We start from the raw sequence: 19,268 nt of genomic DNA, 5'->3' as shown, positions 1-19,268 counted from the left end.
TACAAAACCGAATGCTTTGAAATCTTGCAGATGTTTTAAGGTTATAAAGAGCATAATAAATGTTTAGTCAAAATATATTTGCTTATCCCCTCCAAAAAATTGATGACGTCAGCTCGAAAGTTTGCCGAATAAATCCTATCTAAACTGTAAAAATATGATGAGTCTGTACTTGTAATTTATCACTCCATTCATATTTTTTGGATTTGCATATACAGAGTGACTCAAAAAAATTAATGAATGCGTAAATTTATTTTATTGATTTAATCAGGAACTACAAAACCGAATGCTCTGAAATCTTGTAGATGTTTTAAGGTCATAAAGAGCATAATAAATGTTTAGTCAAAATATATTTGCTTATCCCCTCCAAAAACTTGATGACGTCAGCTCGAAAGTTTGCCGAATAAATCGTATCAAAAATGTACAAAATATGATGAGTCTGTACTTGTGATTTATCATTCCATTCATATTTTTGGATTTGCATATGCAGGGTGACTCAAAAAAATTAATGAAGGCGTGAATTGATTTAATCGATTTAATCAGGAATTACAAAACCGAATGCTTTGAAATCTTGGGAATATTTTAAAGTTATTATAAGCATGGTAAACTTTTGTTCAAAATGTATTTGTTCATCCCTCCTAAAAAAATTGATGACGTCACCCTTAAATTTTGCTGAATAAATCCTATCTAAAATGCAAAAAATATGATGTATTTTGTACTTGTGATTTATCATTCCATTCATATTTTTTAGATTTTCTTAAGAGGTGGTTCAAAAAAATTAATGAAGTCAATTTATTTTATTGATTAAATTAAAGGCAACACTTATTATTAGTATTACACCCCAACCAACCCAATTTGGTAGACACAAAATTTGTTAAAGGAAAAACTCGGTTGAAACATAAGGGTAGCACGCTTATTTACATCTATTTTAACATTACAGACGTGCGTTTGTTTTGTTCGTTGACTAGGTTCCGCGAATGTGGAATAGACATGTTTATAATCAACCAATTGTGAATTTCACCGTCAAGAATTAAAATAAAACCCAATGTTTTATATAATAAGCGGAAGTCGAAGCAATAAAACCGATGGTCGTTTTGTTTACAGTTTCTCTGTTTGACTCTCACGTATGCTGTTACGCTTGTCATCTTAAATTAAGAATGTTTATACATAAACGATTTTCAGTTGCCCCTCATATTAGTAGACAGCGGATTTCTGTCGGGCTACGTCACGTTTATAGGGGGGGACGTGCTGGATTCCATAAATATAATTAACGATTTATTAATCAAACGGCTAAGTAAATGAGAACGGGAATTAACAGCAGAGTGCAACGAAACAACGTTATTCTAATCTCAAATAAACGAAGTGCAGTCTGCAACGGCAATGAATTCGCATCCCGTGCGAGCCGTACCGAGTTTGGCCTTGTCTAGCCCGACAGAAATCCGCTCTCTAGATATTACACACCGGCGCCGTATACGTGAGTAAATTGTTTCGTTATTTTATTGATTATAAGAAATCAATATTCAAAACGACCCAATTCATTTTCCCGAAAATTTGTGAACACAATAATTTTATTCTTAGTATTACACTACATCTATCCCAACTGATATACGTGTCCTTGCAAAAATGTTGATGACGTCATCACAATTTTTTTTTAAATTCCCACTACAAAAATGTAATGAGAAAAAAAAACATAATGGGCATGCAGTCGTCAAGTTTCCGACAGCGAGGGAAGTACTGTCTAAACTCTTTAGACCAATTTTTTTTAATATTCTTTGTAACTAAATAGATTTCTTTGTGTTTTTAAAAGTGATTTTTCTTTAAATCGCATATTTTATTGCAACGTTTATTTTTGATTATATATTGTACAATATCCTTTTTTTTTTGTTTATACCAATTATACTCGTAATTACCTGTATGTAGATTTGTTTGTGTTCTTAGGAGTGGTTTATCTTTAATTTGTTTAATTGACACATTTTTTATTTGTTTATTGAAGTTCATTGTTGGTTGTACAAAATTGTAGTAAATTTAATTTTTTTACACTAATTTGTTTCAACTTTAATTAATATATACTTTGTTTTGGGCTTTACTTGGTGATTATAACGAATTATAATATTTTATTTAAGCTAAACAATATAAAAAAATAAAATTATTTATTATAAATATTAATTATTTATTGCATGTTTTTTTTTTTTTGTAAAAACCAAAATATAAAAAACGTCTTAAAATGGACAATAAATGCCGTCTCTGGGACGTCAGTAAATCACGTCAATAATTCGTTACAAAATGACGACTCTAAGACGTCAGTACATCACGTCAATAGTTCGTGAGAAAATGACGTCATCTAGACGAGACATTTGACCGTCATTGGTACGTCAATATCACGTGAAATCTTTGGTCACTATGACCATTGATTAAATACATATAGATAGACCCATGCTATTGTTTGGAGCGAACAAACCAACGGCCGGCAAACAAGAGATGGCGCACCAACAGTCGGCTGTCAAACGCCGGCGAAAAGCTTGGACACCAATCACGCGCATAGGTAACACAAATCACACCAACAATACATTTAATAAATCTACCACTCGATAGAGGGCGACGAAAAAAATGTGGAAAAATCTCATAGTCAGCATTTAAATAATTTACAACGTTGCCAGATGAGCCTAACACAAGTTTGCCGTTATTTCTAGCCAAGTAGGTTTTATTTCGTTTAAAAGTTTCTGATAAAGAAATGGGATTATTATAATGAATAAAAATAAATAAAACAAACAAATTATTACTTGTTATTTTAAATACTTGTTAGTGCTAACATTATTATAAATACGGTCCGGTAACTCAAATTTTACAATACGAGTGAGATGTTTCAGGACGAGGCGACTGTAGGGAGCCGAGTCTTTAATTTCGAAACGAATACTGCGAAAAGAGTTACCGGACGTATGTCGTTATGGATTTTATTTCATACTATCAACATATTTTTTTATTCGATAAAATAATTACTATTTTGAGAAAAAGTTCAAGTCGAGTCACTTTTTCTGACATCGTCAGCAACCGCTGTTTGGTAAATGTTTTAATTTGTTTATTCGTGCAAATCAGCATCAAAAATGGTGTTTAAACACATGGTAACACTTTACAGGACTTGTTCTTTTTAGCTCAATTTTACCGGACTTGTCCGTTTTTTTTTTATTTTACCGGACTCCTTCGAATCCAGTAAAACGTGAAATTTGACACAGTATGAAGTAAAATAAATGTAAATAACAGATTGGAAATTTTTTCTACGCTTTTATGTGCTCGCTTTTGTTACTAATAATACAAAGGAAAATGCTTTTAAATACGTTTTCTCAAAACTATATTTTTTTAGAAAATTTATTAGACTAGAGACGGACAGATATATACTAAAGACAAAACATATGCATTCATATATATCTTAAAAAACGGGTAACCTATGCCGCATAAAGTCAAAAATCAGACATTTTCTTTCACATTTTATGATGTAAATACAATTAAGTATATCGATAACTCGGTACTGAAAATTTATTGAAATATAATTTGTGTTAAAAAAAGGTTTTTGTGGTTTATGGTTTATTAACATAATTTACTTATTTAAATTAAATATTTTTAATACATAGCACAAGTTCTCGATATTCTTTATTTTTATTCCAAGTAATAATTGTGTTTCCTTTAGTTTTAACCAAGAAAATTTTTCGGTTATTATCTAACATACTTTTGTACATTAAGAAACTCCATTCCACGTCGCAAGACGTTACAGGACAATATTTAAATAAATAAAGAAGTCGTTTTTATGTGTTTTAAAATTCACTCTGATTTCCGAACTTTAGACTTTTTGGTGTTTCACTTCCGCACAAGAACTACTCGTATCTCAAAGAAAACAAAGAGTGGAAAAATGGAACAGCTTTAGAAACTATTCTTTTATTTGTTCTGTCTTGCAGCGAGAAAAGAATATAGCGTATTGTACCTATATTTCATAGTAAAATTGTCGATCCGGTTTAAAATTCTACCCACCTAATTAGGTAATTACGTTAACTAAAATTTTCATTGAAGAAACAGACTGTTCTAGGAAACTTCACTAAATCTCTTTATTTACGAGCTATTCAAAGACCGCCGGTCTCACTGATATTTCTTACCTGGCTCCTACGAATGAAGCGAAAAATGCACAGATTGGAAATATAGTAAATGGGGTAGTACCTACATATGTATGTATGCGTAATATGTCGTTAGACATTAAATATTTTGCAAATAAAATTTATTTCATTGAAAACAGAAGCATTAAAAAACATATCTGTACAAGTTTGGTATCGATATGGCCAGTTGTTTAGAATATGCAAATATGCTTTTGTTCGTATTTACAATCATTACGAAACAGGTTATCAAATAATCTATTTTCACAAGGCTGGACTTTCAAGCGGCAAAAGAGTTAAAAACCATAAATTTTCATTGAGGAAACAAACTCTTCCAAGAAAATTTACCAAATCTTTTAGTTTACGCACTATTGGACGAGCACTCCTTAAAACGGTCAGTATACCTAATCGCATTATTGCATTTAAAATCGGTAATAAATTCAGAGAAGCATCTTTGTGCCTTAATTCCTCTTGGTAAATTGAGATTTTGAATAGAGGTTGCAGGAAAATTTTGTATGGTTTTATGGTTTATTTACATAATTTTCTTATTTACAAAGAATGTTTTTAATATATAATACAAGTTGTTGATATTATTTATTTTAATTACATTTAATAAACCATAAAACCACAAAAATCTTTTTTTAACACAAATTAGAAATTATATTTCAATAAATTTTTAGTAGCGAGTTATCGATATACTTAGTTGTATTTACATCATAATATTTATTTATTTTACTTCATACTATGTCAAGTTTGACGTTTTACTGGATTCGAACGAGTCCGGTAAAATCAAAAAAACGGACAAGTCCGATAAAATTGAGCAAAAAAGGACAAGTGTTCCATTTCCGGAAGCGGCCACTGACCCTTTTGGGTCTCTTTTGCTTTACCTGTTATTGTAAATACAAATGTAAATTTAGTACTTCTGTAACCGTCCTGCAGTGGCGGCTCGTCAGATGAGGCAAGTGAGGCGGCGCCTCACAGCATAATATCTTAAGAACAGATTGACTTAATTTATAATTAAAAAAGAGTTTTCAATGCATTAGTTACAAAAATATGTTTAAATGGGAAATCTGTACATGATTTTTTATTTTTTACGCTTCCTGCTGACATTTTCCGTTGAATACCGTACGATTTATGCCCCTAGTTCTTTAACTGAAGCGGCCAGAACGTCGGTTCACTTGAACCAGCGAAGCCCAATCACAGACACGGATTTCGATGACTCAGCTCCTATAGTCCTATACATGCGTTCGCTCGGAACTGAGGCGATATCTTCGGTGCTTCTCGGCCAATTTCGGCGTACTCATTAAACCATTTTTCCATTTATTTTACAGAACGGTAGGGTTGCGGGGTGCGTGGGTAATTAGCATGAACGTGAATAAAAACCCACGTGTTGGTGTTTTGTGTTATCGTCTTTTTCATAGGTACAGGTGAGTGAAAAATGAATCCCGAGTACGACATCGTCATGTTGCTTCTTGAAACGCCGTTTTCACGGCGAACCGAGCTATAACATCGGCAAATTTTGCTAAATATCGAGCAGTCAAAACCGTTAATTCATTTAATTTCCATTGATAAGCGACAGAATCATCAGTACTCCAAGTCATTTAAATCAACTTGGTACCTACGAAACATACAAATGGCTCTGCCGTAATATTTACACAACATCCCGGGATATAACGATTTAAAGAATTTCATCCGAAGTGCAAAGTTCCATGAAAGTTCCAAAGTACACATTAAAAATTTCATGGGCTTAAAACGTTTAGAAAAGAACACAACTATTCCCGAATCCCTCCAAGAAAGTGCTACTTTCAACAAAATTTTAACTTGTAAAAACATTGTTGATTCAATGTGTTATGGGTGTTATTATTATTATTATTATTATTATTATTATTATTATTAGGACCTACCACTGACCCGGGAATGACCGGTATTCAGGCAAGACTTCTATCATTACTAACTAGTAAGACCAAGTAATATTACTATTATTGTCAAACTTCTATCATCGCCTCACCACATCAGACAGTCACGAGCCGCCACTGCCGTCCTGTATTAAACATCGAAACCGAACGCTGTCTATTATTTCGCACGCAACAAAACAAAGGTCCTTCGAGCAATATCAAAGTACAATTCGTTATTACATTGTCGTATCAACCAGATTACAAAAAACACTGGTAGGACGAGCCGAGTTGCACAAACATTGGTCCTTCGAGACGGATTGCACAAAACATTGGTCCATCGAGTCGTATTATACAAAACAATAAGTCCTGTAACGTGTTATACTATGTGTTTAAACATATGATGCTGACTTGCACGAATAAACAAATTAAAACATTTGCCAAACAGCTAGCGTTAGCGGTTGCTAACGATGTCACAAAAAGTGACTCGATTTGAACTTTTTCTCAAAATAGTAATAATTTTATCGAATAAAAAAATATGTTGACAGTATGAAATAAAATCCATAACGACAAACGTCCGGTAACTCTTTTCGCAGTACTCGTTTCGAAATTAAAGACTCGGCTACCTACTCGTCCTGAAACATCCCACTCGTACTGTAAAATTTGAGCTATTTAGAATAACTTTAATAACTAATATCCGTTCGCAAAACTCCCGCACTGTCAGTGTCAGATTTGGAAAAAATGACCTGAGTGTACTCAGTGGTGAGATGCGAAAAACCTGTACAATATGTTGCAAAATTGCAATCTAGTGACAAATTAGTAACTAAAAATAACTTGTCAAATAAAAATGTCAAAAGCACTTTAACTGAAGATTTTTATCAATTCAAGTAAAGAAAGAGTATGACACACGAACGACAACGAAAGCTTTTTTTGAATAATATATATTTTTGACCTTACTGTCCATTTCTACGCTTCTGGTGCTACATTTGTTTGAATAACTGACAAGTTGTTTAAACACATTGAACACTTCAGCAAATCAAAAAGGTAAAATAGTTAATAAACATTTGATTTTTCATTAATTAATTTTGAAAATTTTAAATTCAAGGCGGTAATCATATAAACTTAAAAATCTTTTAGAGGATTATTTCTTATACCAACAGAATGTCATTCTGACAGTGCGGGAGTTTTGCGAACGGATATTATTTATGTTTTCATCAACACTAACAAGTATTTAAAATAACAAGTAATAATTTGTTTGTATTGTTTATTCATTATAATAATTCCATTTATTTACCAGAAACTTTTAAACGAAATAAAATCTAATCGAATAGAAATAACGGCAAAGTTGTGTTAGACTCATCTGGCAACGTTGTAAATTATCTAAATGCTGACTATGAGATTTTTACACATTTTTTTCGTCGCCCTCTATCGAGTGGTAGATTTATTAAATGTATTGTTGGTGTGATTTGTGTTACCTATGCGCGTGATTGGTGTCCAAGTTTTTCGCCGGCGTTTGACGGCCGACTGTTGGAGCGCCATCTCTTGTTCGCCGGCCGTTGGCCTGTTCGCTCCAAACAATAGCATAGGTCTATCTATATGTATTTAATCAATGCTATGACGTAAATGATGACCATTTATTCACGTGAAAAAGACGACATCATGTTGCCTGGGGACTACCTAACCCACAGACATTTCTCCAATGCTTTATCACGACATCCGCAAATCTAGAGCAAATTACGAAAACAGGCTACTTAGTAAAGGTCCGAAAGCACTATATAAATATACCAAAAGCAAACTAACAAGCAAAGTTTCTAAACCCGTAGTTAAAAATAGAGACGGTGAACTATGTGCAAACAATTTCTCAACAGCGGAAGCGTTTGCGGATCACTTTGAATCAGTATATTTAAATAAACTTTGCGATAATTTTCCGGAAATATTATCATCCCGAGTTTCAGAGTGGCTAGATACTATTGAATTTCCCGAAGACCTTGTTTACGAAGAGTTATGCCGTCTTGATTCTGTTTCTTCTCCCGGACCCGATAACTTGTCTCCTCACGTATTACGTAGTTGTGCTAGAACACTAAGTAAGCCTCTGTCGCAGATTTTTCATCTTTCTTTAACTACTTCCCGCCTTCCCCCTCTTTGGAAAAAGGTTCATGTCATCTTTAAGAAAGGAGAAAAAACAGAAGCAGCCAATTATCGTCCCATCAGCTTGACCTCTGTGTGCGTCAAAATTATGGAAAGAATACCTAATTGTGAAATATTTGCTAAATTTTCTACTCGAAAATAACGTTATACCCTCTACCCAACATGCATTTTTACCTCACAAGTCCACAGTGACCTGTCTGCTTCACTGTGTTAATCAGTGGTCCTTACGTCTTGATGAAGACAGTCCTGTTGACATTGTCTATTTGGACTTTGCTAAAGCTTTGGATCGCGTCCCCCACAATAGATTATTTTATAAATTAGAATATATTGGAATCCGTGGTCGTTTATTAGAATAGATCGTTGCGTTTTTAACCGCTAGAACTTTTTCCGTACGCATTGGCTCTTGTGTTTCTACTGAGCGTTCCGTGTGCTCAGGAGTTCCGCAAGAATCAGTTTTAGGCCCCGTGTTATTTTTGTCCCATATTGCTGATCTTGGCTTGCAGATTAGATCGGATCACATATTCTATGCTGATTTTAATTGTTTTTGAAAGAAGTATAACTCAGCCGAGCCTCCCTTCTCAATGCATCGATGTTACGCCACTGATGACCCGGCTACAACTCGCGCAACTTAAGCCCGCCCCTGTATCCTTTCCTGGTGAAATTACTTCGCAGCTTTCAACACGAAAGGGTACAGGTGGTGGGAGTGCGCAGAACATTATTTTGGTTTGGCCTTACAAATATCGTGCAAGCAGTGGCAGCGGCGATGAATATTTAGATTTTGAAATATTAAAATATTATTGCGGTTAATAAAAATATCACTTTTCTATTTTATTAGCGTTGACATTATAGAAAAAGAATTTAAACAATTGTTAGTGCTGTATTTGATGTATGAGTTGAATAAAAAAGTAAGTAAAAGAAGTAAAAAGGTAATTTTTAGTGAGCAATAATAACTGTTAAATTAGGGTACAGTCGAAGCCACGGTGGTATAAGTAAGGTGTTTCAACTCCATTCATAAATTTTCATAAAACGGGCGCTTAAAAACGGGTATCGTAGTAGGTTGTGGGAGCTTAAGATGACCGCCACCATGCGGTAGTTAATTGTACTATTTGCACTAACAACTGATGTTTGACATGACATTTGACGTATATTCCCCTCATATTTCAAAAAGACGTCACAAAACTTAACCTATAAAGCTGACATTTTTGACAACTTGCATTCAAGGACATTTTTACGCAAATTTCATTCATATTGGTCGAACTTTGTGAATAGTTTCATCATAGTGTCCAGTAGACGGCGCTAGGAACTTTAAGTTCCCGTGGCCTTCTGGGATCTCTTACAAAAAAGACCATTTTAAACTGGGAGTTCGCAGACCTGTTATATACGGCCGTGGTCGAAGCTCTAGTTGTAAACGACAGTTATGCTAGAATATGAACTGTGATTATTACTTCGATGTTAAAGACAGAAAACGTTAAGCCTTATTATAATCCGACTTTACGGTATCGACAAATTGTGCCAGAAAATTAAAAACCATATAAGTCATAGGTTGCTTATTCTTAGAGTTTTAACCCCGCTTTTATCTAAAGATATAACTGTTGATTTAAGACTAGTCGACTATAAAGTAGTATATGATACTGGTTTATAATTAAGGGTTCGTGAAATTTTTTATTCATGCTATAATCCCCCACATTATAAACTGGTTTAATAATTAAAAATACCAAATTTTGTGTGATAGATTATCATAATTTATTGTTACGTAAGTCTATTTTTTGAACAAACAAATTAATTTATTTTTATTAAATGGTTGTCTGTATTCTTTTGTAGAAATTGCTCTTTTTTAATTGTTTTTGAAAGAAGTATAACTCAGCCGAGCCTCCCTTCTCAATGCATCGATGTTACGCCACTGATGGCCCGGCTACAAGTCGCGCAACCTAAGCCCCGCCCCTGTACCCTTTCGTGGTGAAATTACTTCCCTAACGGTCTACCTACTCTTTTTGTCGTCGCCTGCGTTGACAGTTGCGCTGATAAAGCCTGCCGAATAGCCACCTTTGACAGATAATCCAGTAGTTACTTTCGACACCATTTTCCTTCTGAGGGCGCTAGTTATCCTTGAATGAATTTGACACATTAGTTTGTATATGTAATTTTCGTAATTTTCAACTAATAAAATACGATTAAAAATGCATTGCTGTATACCATCCTGTTCAAACAAATGTTACCTACCACGAGTTTCCAACGCAGAAGCAGAGGTTTTCTGCGTGGATAAAAAGTATCACTCTTGGGGAAAATTTGAAAGGTTTGCATTCTTTAACTATTAAAAAATAAATAAAATTCTTGATATAACGTAATAATGAACGTTAATTTCATTTAAGAAAACTTTGAACCTCCTTCGGAGAGGCCAAAAGTCTGTATTCTTCATTTTAATAAAAGTTATTTTTTCTACGATCCTGTGGGTAGATACAGGCTAAAAAGCCATGCAGTTCCCCAGTTTAACAAAGGTGTAAGAGAGAGGTGTAAGAAGGTGTGTAACTGATTAACCGAAACCATTTTCATCAATCAATAATAAATCAATGAAAAACTTCACCAACAATCCTAAACCTACACGGAACATCATAAACCAACAATATCTTCTGTACATTCAAATTGGTCAACTGTCAACGAAGGATAACTAGCGCCCTCAGCAAAATGTGTCCAAATGTTGCATATCGTCCAATTTCGCTATTCGGCAGGCTTTATCAGCGCAACTGTCAACGCAGGCGACGCTTTTTGTTATTGCTCTCTAGATCTGTTTATTCTCACAGCAAAGAGGAGAAATATTCAAGAGGAGACACTCCTGTCGGAATCTTTGATGTTCACAGCTCAATTTCATTGACCTTGAAACTCCATGTCCCTTTAAATCGGGGTAGAATTTCGGCGCGAAGTTCAAATTAAGCACGTTAGCATTCGCAAAAAACTTAAGATATTTTTTTGATTTATTGAGGGATAAACAATCTTGTAAACACTCTTAATACAGATAAGGGGAAGAAGATTGACTATTACTGTTTCAGAATTTAATAGGTCTTTATTTGGATAACAAGCATTACAAGTTCACAAACAAAGTTTTTTTGGTTAGGTCTTCTCTCCCACTCAGTTGCAGCCACTTCAAGGACCTTGATTATTTCATAGGCACATAATTAGTAAATTGGCAAATGCTGTTGTTCGATACTTACGTTTCATTGTTTGGAAAGCGAAAGAATTTTATTGTAGAATCACATGAATAACTTTTATTTTTACACCCTTTGTAGGCGCACACTTTACCCGCTTTTTTCCGCTGACACTCCATTTTTTCCTCGGCTGTACGGCAGTGTGCAATACATCAGTAAATACAATTCATGTAAAAATTTAGGAAAACAAAACACCCGTACCGTAATGCACTTTTCGCTGGTAGTCTATTTCATAGGTCTATTTGCTTCTGCTGTCACTGTCAAAATACATTGACCTGATAATTACGCGTGCGTTTGGTCACGTTGCTTGTCTTCACCAATAAAAATCACTTCGAACCAGTATGATACGAATAGTGACGGCGGTACACGACAGGACTTTTAACTTGGGGTAGACTTCCTTTCTGCGTCTAGAAATGTGTTTCCTTGTTCGAGTGTCGTCTCTTGAATATTTCTCCTCTTTGCTCACAGTCAGTCACTCGCAATCAGCTGTTTGCGTTTCTCAATTCAATGAAAAAAAAAATTGGTCTAAAGAGTTTAGACAGTACTTCCCTCGCTATCGGAAACTTGACGACTGCATGCCTATTATGTTTTTTTTTCTCATTACATTTTTGTAGTGGGAATTTAAAAAAAAATTGTGATGACGTCATCAACATTTTTGCAAGGACACGTATATCAGTTGGGATAGATGTAGTGTAATACTAAGAATAAAATTATTGTGTTCCCAAATTTTCGGGAAAATGAATTGGGTCGTTTTGAATATTGATTTCTTATAATCAATAAAATAACGAAACAATTTACTCACGTATACGGCGCCGGTGTGTAATATCTAGAGAGCGGATTTCTGTCGGGCTAGGCAAGGCCAAACTCGGTACGGCTCGCACGGGATGCGAATTCATTGCCGTTGCGGACTGCACTTCGTTTATTTGAGATTAGAATAACGTTGTTTCGTTGCACTCTGCTGTTAATTCCCGTTCTCATTTACTTAGCCGTTTGATTAATAAATCGTTAATTATATTTATGGAATCCAGCACGTCCCCCCCTATAATCGTGACGTAGCCCGACAGAAATCCGCTGTCTAGTAATATGAGGGGCAACTGAAAATCGTTTATGTATAAACATTCTTAATTTAAGATGACAAGCGTAACAGCATACGTAAGAGCCAAACAGAGAAACTGTAAACAAAACGACCATCGGTTTTATTGCTTCGACTTCCGCTTATTATATAAAACATTGCGTTTTATTTTAATTCTTGACGGTGAAATTCACAATTGGTTGATTATAAACATGTCTATTTCGCATTCGCGGAACCAAGTGACCGCATAAAACAAATGCAGGTCTGTAATGTTAAAGTCGATGTAAATAAGCGTGCTACTCTTATGTTTCAACCGAGTTTTTCCTTTAACAAATTTTGTGTCTACCAAATTGGGTTGGTTGGGGTGTAATACTAATAATAAGTGTTGCCTTTAATTTAATCAATAAAATAAATTGACTTCATTAATTTTTTTGAACCACCTCTTAAGAAAATCTAAAAAATATGAATGGAATGATAAATCACAAGTACAAACTCATCATATTTTTTGCATTTTAGATAGGATTTATTCAGCAAAATTTAAGGGTGACGTCATCAATTTTTTTAGGAGGGATGAACAAATACATTTTGAACAAAAGTTTACCATGCTTATAATAACTTTAAAATATTCCCAAGATTTCAAAGCATTCGCTTTTGTAATTCCTGATTAAATCGATAAAATAAATTCACGCCTTCATTAATTTTTTTGAGTCACCCTGCATATGCAAATCCAAAAATATGAATGGAATGATAAATCACAAGTACAGACTCATCATATTTTGTACATTTTAGATACGATTTATTCGGCAAACTTTTGAGCTGACGTCATCAGTTTTTTGTAAATAGAAGATAACCAAATATATTTTGACTAAAAATTTATTATGCTCTTTATTATAACCTTACAACATCTGCAAGATTTCAAAGCATTCGGTTTTGTAGTTCCTGATTAAATCAATAAAATAAATTTACGCATTCATTAATTTTTTTGAGTCACCCTGTATATGCAAATCGAAAAAATTTGAATGGAATGATAAATCACAAGAAGAGACTCACCATATTTTGTACATTTTAGATAGGATTTATTCAGCAAAATTTTGTGGTGACATCATAAATTTTTTAGGGGGGACGACCAAATACGTTTTGATCAAAAATTTACCATGCTTATGATAATTTTAAAATATCTTCAAGATTTCGAAGCATTCGGTTTTGTAGTTCCTGAGTAAATCAGTAAAATAAATTTACGCTTTCATTTATTTTCTTGAATCACCCTGTATATGCAAATCCAAAAAATATGAATGGAGTGATAGATCACAAGTACAGACTGATCATATTTTGTACATTTTAGATATGATTTATTCGGCAAATTTTCGAGCTGACGTCATCGAGTTTTTGGAGGGGATAAGCAAATATATTTTGACTAAACATTTATTATGCTCTTTATGACCTTAAAACATCTGCAAGATTTCAGAGCATTCGGTTTTGTAGTTCCTGATTAAATCAATAAAATATATTTACGCATTCATTAATTTTTTTGAGTCACCCTGTATATGCAAATCCAAAAAATATGAATGGAGTGATAGATCACAAGTACAGACTCATCATATTTTGTACATTTTAGATATGATTTATTCCACAAACTTTTGAGCTGACGTCATCAAGTTTTTGGAGGGGATAAGCAAATATTTTTTGACTAAAGATTTATGATGCTCTTTATAGCCTTAAAACATCTGCAAGATTTCAGAGCATTCGGTTTTGTAGTTCCTGATTAAATCAATAAAATATATTTACGCATTCATTAATTTTTTTGAGTCACCCTGTATATGCAAATCCAAAAAATATGAATGGAGTGATAGATCACAAGTACAGACTCATCATATTTTGTACATTTTAGATATGATTTATTCCACAAACTTTTGAGCTGACGTCATCAAGTTTTTGGAGGGGATAAGCAAATATTTTTTAACTAAAGATTTATGATGCTCTTTATAGCCTTAAAATATCTGCAACATTTCAAAGCATTCTGGTTAGCAGATTAAAAATTAAATTTAAAAATATTGTTTTATAATTTTGATTTTTTTTCCAAAAATCTGGACGTTTCGGGTGAAAAGTCGATTCAGAGTTGTAAACTACATGTGTAGGACTATGTTATTTTATACAATTGAAAACCCATTTACTATGTACAATTTTGAAGTGACGTCATCGCATTAGTGGTGGGGATGATTAGACAAATTTTGGTTAGCGTTTTACCATCTACATGATATTCTTAATATACTTAAGTACAAAATTTCACAACAATCGGTCGAGTACTTTCGGAGATTATCTGTCTAATAAAAATCCGGGACAACAGACGGACAGACGGACAGACGGACGGACAGACGGACAGACGGACGGACAGACGGACAGACGGACGGACAGACAGACGGACAGACGGACAGACGGACAGACAGACGGAAATGGGAGACCTATTTCTTCGTTTTCTAGGGGTCATGAAAGATCGAGAAAACGTAAAAGTAGAGAGTCGGCCGACGGACTCGATTACAATACTTCCTTTGCTTACGCTCGGGAAGTAATAAATGTCCTTATGTAAACGAGACCTTCTTCAGACTGCTCTCCTTATGGGCCTCTCGTGAGGGGGGAATTTTTGGAATTTTTGGATGTTAACCTGGACTCAACCGCACAGCACTCTACTCGGAAAATCAGCTGCCTGGGGTTCGAAGCACGTTCCAAAAAAAACTGTTATTCCAAGCAGTAATTAGTTGCGAGAAGGATGATTTCAAATATCGAAGGACAAAAACGAAAATTATTTTGAATACTTATTTCTTGGAAAATAAAAATCTCTCTCTTTACCTTGGATGGTGTGTAGGCTTTAAGATATTCGAGGGATACCTTTCCTTCCAAATCCGGCATTCCACCGCGTGCAAATCAACAAAAGAAATGACTGCACCTATTTTGCAAAATTATATCCAGCTCCTCACTTCTGGAAAGGCACTGTATTCGAAAATTCACTCAAAGACCTGGAATTCTGAATAATTGCTTTTGCAAAACTCGGAAAGGTGTGTTTACTCGAATGACTATTCAGACAAAACTGTTTGCGACCCTTATCTTTGCTGTTTCTTTTTAGAGTTGCGTCTACAAAAAAGTGTTGCCATTACCCGATGATGGTAAGGTCAATCTCGAAAACAGGCGGCATACCGCACACACTGTTCAATAAAAAATAGCTGTTACACCCCTTAATTATGTGTGTAAAAGCACCAATATCAAGTTTCACGTGAAAATTTAATTTTACAATGGAAATATTTTTCCCGCACAGTTACCCAGTACTTTTCACCCCCTTAGGGGTTGGATTTCGGAAAATGCTTAAATACGTATTTCATTATTTGTGTTGGAGACAATTAATGCCAAGTTTCACGTAGAAATTTAAATTTACAATAGAAATATTCTCATACAAACAGCCACCATATTTCACCCGCTTAGGGGTTGAATCTCGGAAAATGTTTAAAAACGTGTTATTATTTGTGTCGAAGAGCATTAATACCAAATTTCACGTAAAAACTTTAATATACAACAGAAGTATTTTTCCGTACAAACGTAGCCTCCACATTTCACCCCCTTAGGAGTTGAATTTTAGAAAATGCTTAAAGACGGGTTTCATTATTTGTGTTGAAGAACATTAATACCAAGTTTCACGTAAAAATTTCAATTTATAGTAGAAATATGGTTCCTATACAAACTTAGACACCACTTTTCACCCCCGTAGGGGGCGAATCTCCGAAAATGCTTAAATACGTATTTCCTATATGTTTACAGTTAAACATCAATAAACAAACGTTCTCATTTAGGCCATGAACCAATTATCTACAAGTTACATTTCACTTTCACACCTCAACTAGTCACCAAAATTGGTAAATATTTCAAATGTCACTATGAAATCAGAAAAATAAAACACCACAAAAAATTTATTAACAAAACAAGTACAGCAACATTTGAACGAACCTATTTTATGACTTATATCTTATCATCTAATAAGGAAAAATTTATTCATAAACATCTTCCTTATCTGCAACGTATCGGACTATATCAGCAGGTTTTAAAAGCTTTTCTGCATCCCCATCTGGTATTTCAAAACCAAATTCATCCTCCATAGCCATGATAACTTCAACGTGATCTAATGAATCTAGGCCCAAATCATTTATAAAATGTGAATCCAAGGTAAGCTAAAAAAAAAGTATTAACAACTGAAACTTAAAAAAAACATGCTCGAGACTGTGCCACTGAGTGCAAATATTAGTGTACCTTCTCAGGGTGAATTTTGTCATACAATTTTAAAACCAACAGAACTCGGTCCGTGATTAGTTTTAAAGACAATGGTGGCTTGGAACTGTAACATCGCTCATGTGGCAAAACCAGTCTCTGAAAGAAGAAAACAAAAATATACCTTGTCTGCAGTTACTTTATCATAAGAAGAGCACACTTTCAAAACTCTCTGTTTAATTTCTTCTTCTGTGAGTTTTATACGTATCATTTCAGGGCAGTAGAATCGTTTCTAATAAAATAAGGTTATGAATTATGTAATCATTTCTAACGATATAAGAGACTTATTTGTTAAACTGGTTGACATAACAAATAATTTACAATGTATTTTACTAAAAATCTATTTTTTTACCTGACCAACAAGCCAGAAATGCATAGTCGTGTCACAGGGCGATTTTACAGACAATTTGTCATTTGCATAAACTGTTAATACTCGTGGCGTGGATGAAAATGTTCGTAAATAACTAGTACGTCCAACAATTGTTCGAAAATGTCTTGATAATCCAAACATTATTATAAAACTACTTTGTCATCCGACTTACAACTTTATCAAAATGGCAATTTGGTCTTAATTTAATGTATTGGTTGCCCTTGGTATTCAGTGTTGCCAACCTATGAGTTACCATTTTGTGGGAATTTCTAATGTAAAAATGGAAAACTGGGAAAAATGGGAAAAAGATGAAAAGGGGAAAAACAAAAAGGATAAGATTAAAATCAGTTCTTTGAATTATAATTACCAAGTTTTGAAGAATTTCAAACTTTTCCATTTAGTACCTTTTGCGTATTGGTGTTCGCAAAACTGATCAGTAAAGTGAACTACGCGCAAAATTTGAACTCAGTTTATAACACGAGACCAGCACGAGACCCATATTTCAGTTCCCCGTGTAATCCTTATGGGTGAAATCGAGGCGTCACTTTAACGCTTAAATTCTACCATTAAAGTAATTTTCTTATATATCCCACTACCTGTACCAGTAAGACTGATATTTTTACTGTTGATCTTGATACCAAACATGAACGGAACCGGTGGTATTTAATAAATATTTAAATTCAACTTTTACCACTACATTTGCCTCGAAAGTATGTCGATAGTGGTTCATACCATGGTACAATAATATATATATTTTTTAGCCATGGTTCACTTCATACTGCCATTAACTTCCCCCTCCACATAAATGGCTTTGATTTTCAGATGCTCCCGATACGGCTGTGAATTTAAAATAATACATAAAGGAGGTCTCATATTTGCAAATGTTTTCAGTCAATTGCCAAATTTTGATTTAAGAATCATCATCAATCCCAAGCTTTTTTGTTTTCACACATTTTTGCTAGAAAAGGAAAAACTTAGCATTCTTGAATGAACCTTTCATGTACAAGTAAAAATCACTTTCATTTTACTACGAATTGGGTCTGAAACACTCATTTAAAAAAAAAATACAATTTAAAGAACAATTTATTTCAAAACACAAAGTGTATTCTACAATAAAAAATTGCACTTCCTAATGCAAAATCTGATTCACTTTTGGTGAAAAACTGACCCACAAACTGTTTTCTTGATGGGCCATTTAAATAGTCCTCGGACACTAATAGTTCTTCGACACTATGAAGTAGATTTTCTTCAGATCTTTCTGGTTCAGGGCCCAATAGCCAAAGCAGTGCTTCGTTCCCATCAGTTTGTCGTAAGCTTTCATGAAGTTGTACCTCAACATTAGCTGTTTTTAGGCTGACTTGGGGATTAAAAGAATTTTCAGAGACAACAGCTCTGACCTCAGAAGATTCACTTTTCTTCAGATGTACGTCCCAAGAACGCAAATTATTGGTCCAAAATACATTATAACGCCCGTGTAGGGTAGGTGTAGCCATATGGTGACATACAAATGCACCTCTTGTGGTTTCACATGTTGCCTCTCTTAAGGAATATCTATGCAAAATAAAACAAAATACCTCATAATTGTACTTGATACAGAATTTATCAATATACATTAACTTACCATTGGCTATTTCGCATTCTAGCTCGAATAAACTCTTCAAGCACATTTAATTCAGTATACCAAGTGACTTTCACTACATTATTTGACTGCACAGAATTTTCTCCGTTCACAATGCATCTTTGATAGTCAGCAAAAAAATGGTAATTGCCCCTATTGTTAACACATGTCTTTATGGCATTATTAATAACAAATACAAAAAAACAAGTCCACAGACACATACAACCTAATGTGAACCAATATCACAGACAGGGTTGCCACGCCGTTTTGCTTGCTATCGGTAGATTCCTTCAATAATTTTCGGTAAATTTCGGTATTTTTTCGGTAGATCGGTTTTTTGTGATAGAAAAGGTATTACACATAAAAAATACGATTTTTTTTTTGTCATATATATTTTGGTAATGAAGAAGGTAGAAATATTTTGTTATTAAAAAGAAATAAATATAAAACAAAAAACAAAATATTAAGATAGATCATTTAAAAAAATATATAGGTAACATGCTAAAGGTAGTAGGAACATTTTGTTA

General features: G+C 34.0%; 1 protein-coding gene and 1 long non-coding RNA gene across 3 annotated transcripts; both read right to left on the bottom strand.

The window, feature by feature from the left end:
* Positions 1-16,385: 16,385 nt before the first annotated feature.
* On the bottom strand, positions 16,386-17,357 carry LOC135123767 (acyl carrier protein, mitochondrial). Of its 2 annotated transcripts, none has more exons than XM_064048644.1 (3): positions 17,106-17,357; positions 16,878-16,985; positions 16,386-16,656 (listed from the first exon to the last, which is right to left on the bottom strand). In XM_064048644.1, the coding sequence occupies exons 1-3, from the start codon at positions 17,262-17,264 to the stop codon at positions 16,477-16,479; spliced, it is 447 nt and encodes a 148-aa protein (XP_063904714.1). In that variant the 5' UTR covers positions 17,265-17,357; the 3' UTR covers positions 16,386-16,476. The 2 variants fall into 2 exon arrangements, with proteins under 2 accessions (XP_063904714.1, XP_063904713.1); XM_064048643.1 differs by lacking the exon at positions 16,878-16,985 and adding an exon at positions 16,736-16,852 and having other exon boundaries at positions 17,106-17,352.
* Positions 17,358-18,188: 831 nt separating this feature from the next.
* LOC135123766 (uncharacterized) lies at positions 18,189-18,972 on the bottom strand. Its single transcript, XR_010279717.1, has 2 exons — positions 18,745-18,972; positions 18,189-18,674 (listed from the first exon to the last, which is right to left on the bottom strand). It is a non-coding gene; the product is annotated as an uncharacterized LOC135123766 (long non-coding RNA).
* Positions 18,973-19,268: the final 296 nt, after the last annotated feature.

This window comes from Zophobas morio, unplaced genomic scaffold, assembly GCF_036711695.1.
Source record: "Zophobas morio isolate AGI-343-1 ecotype UQ-CSIRO unplaced genomic scaffold, CSIRO_AGI_Zmor_V1 ptg000006l, whole genome shotgun sequence".
Lineage (NCBI taxonomy): Eukaryota > Metazoa > Arthropoda > Insecta > Coleoptera > Tenebrionidae > Zophobas > Zophobas morio.
This window is presented reverse-complemented; position numbering and strand designations above follow the sequence as displayed.

What these genes read in the sequence shown, in the direction of transcription:
- LOC135123767 (XM_064048643.1), bottom strand. Translation starts at nt 17,264, where the DNA reads ATGTTTGGATTATCAAGACATTTTCGAACAATTGTTGGACGTACTAGT. An exon ending in ATTTCTGGCTTGTTGGTCAG is followed by an intron (nt 16,853 to 17,105) that starts GTAAAAAAATAG and finishes TTCTTCTTTCAG; the next exon opens with AGACTGGTTTTGCCACATGA. An exon ending in ACAAAATTCACCCTGAGAAG is followed by an intron (nt 16,657 to 16,735) that starts GTACACTAATAT and finishes CTTTTTTTTTAG; the next exon opens with CTTACCTTGGATTCACATTT.